The sequence below is a fragment of the Halyomorpha halys genome, unplaced genomic scaffold, assembly GCF_000696795.3.
Source record: "Halyomorpha halys isolate HHAL.00 unplaced genomic scaffold, Hhal_1.1 Scaffold1411.1, whole genome shotgun sequence".
Classification (NCBI taxonomy): Eukaryota; Metazoa; Arthropoda; class Insecta; order Hemiptera; family Pentatomidae; genus Halyomorpha; species Halyomorpha halys.
In genome coordinates this window covers 6490-13516 of record NW_027112670.1, presented here as the reverse complement: position 1 = coordinate 13516, position 7027 = coordinate 6490, and the positions used below count along the sequence as shown (strand labels likewise).

Genomic DNA, 7027 nt, shown 5'->3' with positions numbered 1-7027 from the left:
TTATAAATACCATGTATGTTTATCTTTATGATCTTTATTTGACTTTAAGTTTGATTTTATTTCACTTGGTTTCTATAAATTATTTTGCTATTATTTATATTTTGAAAGAATTTATACGTATTTTCCGTAAATATGATGAAAATAGCTGTAATGTTCTTGTCTTTTCAGTAAATTAGTTGATACTAAGTAGGGCTAATTTGGGTCAAATATTTCACAAATTAGATCCTAAAAATTATAAATCAAACTTTAATAATATTGCTAACATGAGCTATTTTGTTTAAAACTCAAAGTATATTGTTGATGTTTATAATGAAATCATTTTGAATTATAAAGTTTTAGTTTACGCTTGATTTTTAAATTATTTTTCTTAAGTTATCGCACAAACCATCCATCATTATCCAGTCTAAGCATGAATTTCACCATAGTTAGTGTGACATTAAGATACAGAGAAAGAAGCGTTGTGGTTCCAATGCCTTTTAAAACATTATTTTTTTTATTCATCAATGAGTGATTAGAACTCCGTTAACTGGCTTCTCTCAGATCTTCTGTGTGTATACGTAGCAGGCCTGCTCTTAGTGGCTATCCATAGAACTGCTTATAGGTTTCTCATCTCTTTCTTATTTAAGATAAATCAGATTTATGGTAATTGCAGCTATCTTAATAACAGGTTTTTGGTTCAAGAATGCTTTTTAGCTCAAGCTTGGCTTGAACCAAGTCTAGTAGGAGCATGTTGTTTAGGATCAAATTCAAAAAGTAATTGTACAATCTATTCATTTTCAAAGAAGCATAATTCTATTATTGGAACATGGATTACTGACCGTGTATATATATAATAATAAAAAGGAAGATGGTCCGGTGGGGAGAAAGAAAAACGCAAATAGTAACTAAACTATTTATTATGTGGCAACGTTTGGCCCCACGTTACAGGGCTAAAAAAACATACAAGGACTTAAATGATCTTAACATAAATGAAAAATTAAAAACATCTTCAGTGAAAGCTAAATACTATTTGAGTTTTTCTTTGACAACACCCTTCATGGTCAATAATAAGTAAGTTTTTATTTTATATTTTATTTTATTGTATACTAGATCGGCCTGGTGTGGGTCTTACATGGTTGATATAACCGTTATATTATATATATTTTTTTAACAGTTGATTATGGGGGGGGGGTATAGTCTCGTACAAAAGACACCCCTAACTATATAGAATGTTGTTACTAAAAGAAGAAAAATAAATAAATAGATAAGGGTAATGCTTCTTCTTAAAAGAGGAATGTAAAATTACTAACAAAATATAATGATATTGGTACACTTAAATAAAACAAACAATTGCCCTCTAATAGTGAATGAAACAAGTTAATTTGAAAACGGGACGAGAAGAAAATAGAAAAAAATAAATAAAAATAATAATGAATAAATAAAATGAGTAATAAAAAAAGTAAAATTGAGGTAGTGTGACTATGAATTAATTTTATATTTATTAAAATTTATAACTGAATGTGCTAGAGCAGTCTGGCTTCAGTCTTCGGGTTGAGTTTGGGTTTCCCGGGTTGTAGGTCACAGCTCATTTAACTGTCGGCAACTGGAAATGGAACTTCATGAACCGTTTTTTGATGTGATCCTCTATTGGCTCCATATGTAAGTCGCGATGCAATTGGCTATTTCATGTGAACCAAGGAGCACTAACTGCGATTCTTAGGACTTTATTTTGAAAACACTGTAGTTTTTTCCTTTTCGTGAAGGATGCCGCTCCCCAGACTTCACTGCCGTACATCAGCAGTGGCCTGAGAATTGTTTTAAATATAAGAACAGTTGTTTCTGGTTTGAGTTTGGAATTTCTGTTTAGGATAGGATATAGCACTGCTAACCTTCCATAAGTTTGAGTTAGTTTGATGTTGATTCCAGGTAAGGACTAGGTGAATTCCCAGGTATCTTGTTTCACTGGCAGGATTCCATTTCACATTTTTACCTTTGAAGATTAGATCCAGTGGTTCTGGTGGGCGTCGGAGAGTAAAAACTTTTAGGTTACATTTTTTAATGTTGAAGCTAATCATCCATTTAGTGAAGTATTGTTCTAGACCATTAAGGCGACTTTGCAAAGTGTTTCTAGCTATTATTATGTCATCATGTTGAGAAAACATAGCTGCATCGTCAGCGAACATTGCTATAGAGGTATGTGTGGACTGAACGATGTCGTGAAGGTAGAAGTTGAACAAAATGGGAGAAAGGACTGAACCTTGTGGAGTACCGGCATGGAGTTGTCAAAGGGTTTAATTATTGTTATTAATTCTGATTTAAAATGCTCTACCATTGAGGAATGAGCTCAGAATATTGTACAGGTATTTTGGAGTGCCTGTTTTTTTTAGTTTATACAGGAGACCTGGATGCCTTATCGTATATTATATACTGCAGACCTTATCGAATGTTTGTTGGAAATCTAAGAGCGCTAAGAGGGTGTGTCTCTTTTTTTCGAATCCGCTTATTATAAATTCCGATAGTCTTGCCAGTTGGTGAGAAGTGGTATGACTGTATTGAAAACCGAACTGAAAATCAGGAATAATGAACAGATACGTTTGAAAGTTTTATTAAAACTATAATAATGTATTGTAATGAATCGTATTGTAATAAAACATTTTCAACTCACACAAAAAATGTTGATTCATAGAAATAGTTCTAACAAAGTGTGACTAATATTATTTAATAACTTACCAGGCTCAAAAGATTCAGAGTAGGGAAAACTGCGCTTGCCCCACAATCCTTTGAGGTTCTGCCAAGCTGGGTCACGCTTTCCCCATGAACCTGCAATTAAGAAAATATTAAATGAAAATTGTTCCACGAATAAATGAATATTTGAAGCCGAGGTTAATATATATTTTGGGATTAGTAATATTTAAAAAAAACACATTGTCTGAAAAAGATGACTTTATTTTAGATTTTATTACAAATTATCATAAGAAAAATTTATCGTTATGGAAAGGTTAAATAGAAGAGAAATAGGACGGAAGTCGTGCAGTGAGCTGGGGTTGAAATTTTCTTCAAAGGTCGGACAAGGGCAGTTTTCCAGGAAGATGGGAATATGGAATTTGCAATGAAAAGTTTTAGATGTGGTAAGGGGAATAACGACAGGGAGGCTGGCTTTTATTAGTTTTACTGGAATACTATCAGGGCCAAAATCATTAGTGTAGGATTTTAGGACAGCGAAAAGTAATTCATCGTAGAACAGATGTGAGAAAAAGAAGTCTTCAGGATTGAAATTGTGATGTTGAATATGGGAAATGGAAGAATTATGAGCATAGGATAAGAAATGGTCATTGAGGTCATCTGGAGTCACGTGGAAGGAACTGAGATTATTGGATTCTGGTAGGGATAGGTTAAGAAATATTTTCCATTTGGATTTGGAATCAGGAACATTGGAAAGGGAATTATGAAAGTAGGAGGCTTTAGCAAGTCGGACTGCAGATTGGGTTTCATCCCGGTGGATCATGAAAGACCTGTAATCGGCAGGTAAATGGGTTCGACGGTATTTGCGCCTCGTTGCATCTCTTCTTTTCATCATTTCCTTTATTTCGGAGGACAGCCAAGGTGCATTGGGTCCCAAGAGGACATAAAGAGCATTGAGGACATAAAAGTCACCTAAAAGGGAAGAGTTCTGGTCAGGACAGAAGGCACTGACCAGGCAAAAAAACTCCTCACCTGGGATAAGTTGAGGAAAAAATATTACAGGCGAGCCTTACTGTGGCACGCAGGCCTCGTCTGGAAGTATAAGGAGTCCCCAACGTTTGGGAAGGGAGTGCCCTGAAGAAATATCTTTGGGACAAAAGCCCGGTACATCTGGAGATGATGGTCAAGCAGGCGAAGAAGACCCAGTATGCGTAGGCTGCATATCCTGCAGGTCAATATGGGCCGGAGACGAGTGGTCGCGGATGAATTGAGAACTATCGCCCGAAGTGCTGACATCTTGGCGATTCAGGAGCCTTGTTGTCGCAAGAATGTGGTCTCAGGTTTTAGAACTACGTCGAGAGTGGTTAGTCTAGGCAGTGGCAAGAGAAGGCCTAGAGCAGCGATTGTTCTCGTTAACCATGCCCTCGACGTAATGGAACTGAAGTGATTCACCACAGCAGATCAGGCGGCATGTTATGTCAGATGGGGCAGAGTTGCCTTCGCTCTGGTTTCAGCATATATGCCGCCACGACAAGCGAGTGTAAATATCAATGTAGAAGATAACATAGCTGCTGTGGAGGCTGTCGCGCTAAAGTATAAAAGTGTGATAGTCTGTTCCGACACCAATTCGTGGAGCACGGCCTGGGGTTCTGTTCGTACAGACGCTAGAGGGAGGTTGGTGGAAGAATGCGTGGCGAGGTGTTTATGAACGAGCCTTGTGGTCCCACATTTGTTGGAGCGCGGGGCCAGAGTTGGATAGATGTGACACTTGCCACGGCTCCCATAGCAAAGCGTATTGCTGACTGGACCCTACGGTCAGACACGAGCTCCGACCACCGGGTCATAGCCTGCAGTGTGGTGGAGGAGGAAGGCGGTTAGATAGAGGATGGAATGGTTAGACGCACCACGTTATACCCACCAGGTACCGACCTATGTCCACCATGGGATATGTGGGACCTTGGTCTTGCCGTGGACAGACAAAGGATCGGAATGGCTTCAGGACTAGATAGCATAGATGATGCAATCCTCAACAACATTGCCCCTTATATCGAGGAAGAGTTGTTGGGTATATTCAACGAGTGTTTGGATAAGGGGTACTTTCCAAACAAGTGGAGGATTCCAGAATCGTCATTCGAGGAAGAAAACAATTAGTCCAGACCGAGCACCTGACTGCATTGGAGAATGTACCACGTTTATTGTGCCCAATAAAACTAGGGAAATCGGTAAAAGTACAATAATTTATAGAACATTCTTTAAATTCTTACTAGTTCCTCCTTCTCTTGATAGCTTCTTTAACATTTCGAAAAAACTTTTGGTAGGATAACGATGTCGATTTAAAAGTATTCTGTAGCCTTTAAAACATTTAATCTTTTTTAGACATTTTCGAGTACTATTTCTCACCAAAAATAGGAATAACATGTAATAAATAAATTATTTAAATTTTTTTTTGTTTTGTTTTCATAATTTATTTATTGTTATTTACAACTGTATACATATATACACATCAAGTAAATTTGCTGTAAGTGGTATTATGACATGATACAAACATGTGGAGAATCTACCCATTGATTGAACTCCAAAAACACTTCTAAAGGAGAAGATCTCGAAGCCATCTTCTTTTCAAACGTCAAGGAGGATTATTAGGTAGTGAAGGAGAAGCCAGGTAAGAAACGAGTCGGTTTGGATGGTAGGGAAGTTTATTATGGAAGGATTGGTATCTGGTTCTGGCCAAATCGGCAACATAGGGGACATTGAGGACCTGATGGATGATTTGATTTGTGACAAAGTAAGGAGCGTTAAGGATTTTGGTCTGTAAGGATTGGATTCTGGAGGAATTAGATGGTTCAGTGGAGCCCCATAGCTCAATTACGTATGTCCAGATAGGCCTTTTAATATTCATGTAGATCAATATTTTGTAATGGATTGGAAGTTTTGACCGTTTGTCTTGTAAATATTGTAATAGTTGGAATCGACGAGCAGTTTACTGTCTTTTCAGTCTTGTATGAGGATTCCATGTCAGTCGTTTGTCCAGATTTAGTCCTAACTAATGGACCTGCTCAACAGGAATAAGTGGGATATTATTAAAAGATACTAAGGGTAAATGTGATTTGGTGGGATTTATCAGAATTTATTTTAATCCTCCAGTTTTGGCACTATTCTTCAAGGGTGGTGATGAGGGATTGGAGGGATTGGGATACAAAGGAAGGATCATTATTCACTGACAATAGGCATGTGTCATCGGCATACGTGGTGAGAATAATGTTAGGATGGGTTGGGATGTCAGCTGTAAACAATGTATAAAGGATAGGACCAAGGATACTACCCTGAGGTACACCAGCAGACTGAGGAAAGAGGGTGAATAAGCGCTGTTGTGATTTACTTGAAATAACCTGTCTGAGAGATAAGAACGGATAATGAGATAATATGTAGGGGGTAGGAATTTACGGATATTGTACTTATATAGCCGTCCTGGGTGCTAGACTCGATCAAAAGCCTGTTCTACATCAAGAAAGACTCCCGAGCAGTACATTCCGCGCTCCAATGAAGACGAGACTACCTCAGAATGATGTTGGATATCTCTGATGGATGAAATGCTTTAGGTGGCAGGGTCATTTGGAGCGGAGTATTCAATACTTCTTCAATGTGTTCAAGGTTAGTTGGATTAAGGATGTCAGGGTGTGGCTCAAAGGTTTTAGAAAGATGCTGACCGAATATTTGAGATTTTTCTTCGTCCGATTTTGTCCATTTTTGAGATTCAGTAAGAAAGGGGTAATTCTTGAAGTTAAGAATCTTCTTAGTAGTCGTCCATAAAGATTTGTCAGTAGTCGCGAGGTTTTGAGTTAAGTTAGTTAAATTTTGCGTTTTGACTTTTTTAAGTTCTGTTTTAATTTTGTTTGTAAATTTAGTATAATGTGTTTTATCTGATGAGTATCTAGTCCAGTGCCACTTTGCTCTTGCTTTTCGCTTTTCCTTTAATAAGATGCGAATTTGGTGTGGCAAAAGATAAATCTAAATCTTGTTCTGCAGAACATTATATTTAAATCGATACATAGTCACTGTTAAGTGAGATTAAATGGAAGGACTACAGTATAAGAAAGGTAATAAATCATTAAAAAAAAAAGACTGAAGGGAAAGATCACCTGTTGATCCCCCCTTTCCTGCTCAGCATTTCAGCAATTATTCTAGTTTGATCTTGTTATTCACTGTTTGAACATATTCTCTCAAACAATAGTGTACAAAAAAAGCTATTATTTAGTGTCAAAATAAATACATCAGTAGAATATGAAACTTAAATTGAAAATGACTCAGGTATTCGGTCTGCACCTTTCAAAAACATTTGACCCACACCATGACATTCTTAATCCAA

General features: G+C 37.2%; 1 protein-coding gene across 1 annotated transcript in view; it reads right to left on the bottom strand.

Moving 5' to 3' along the window:
- Positions 1–211: 211 nt before the first annotated feature.
- LOC112211664 (retrovirus-related Pol polyprotein from type-1 retrotransposable element R1) overlaps positions 212–7027 on the bottom strand; it is a gene marked incomplete at its 5' end in the record, with an annotated part of 11243 nt that continues 4427 nt past the window's right edge. Inside the window, 2 exons of the mRNA XM_067050480.1 lie at positions 212–225; positions 2710–2799. Of these exons, the coding sequence (XP_066906581.1) occupies positions 212–225; positions 2710–2799 (104 nt within the window). The remainder of the gene's footprint in view (positions 226–2709; positions 2800–7027) is intronic.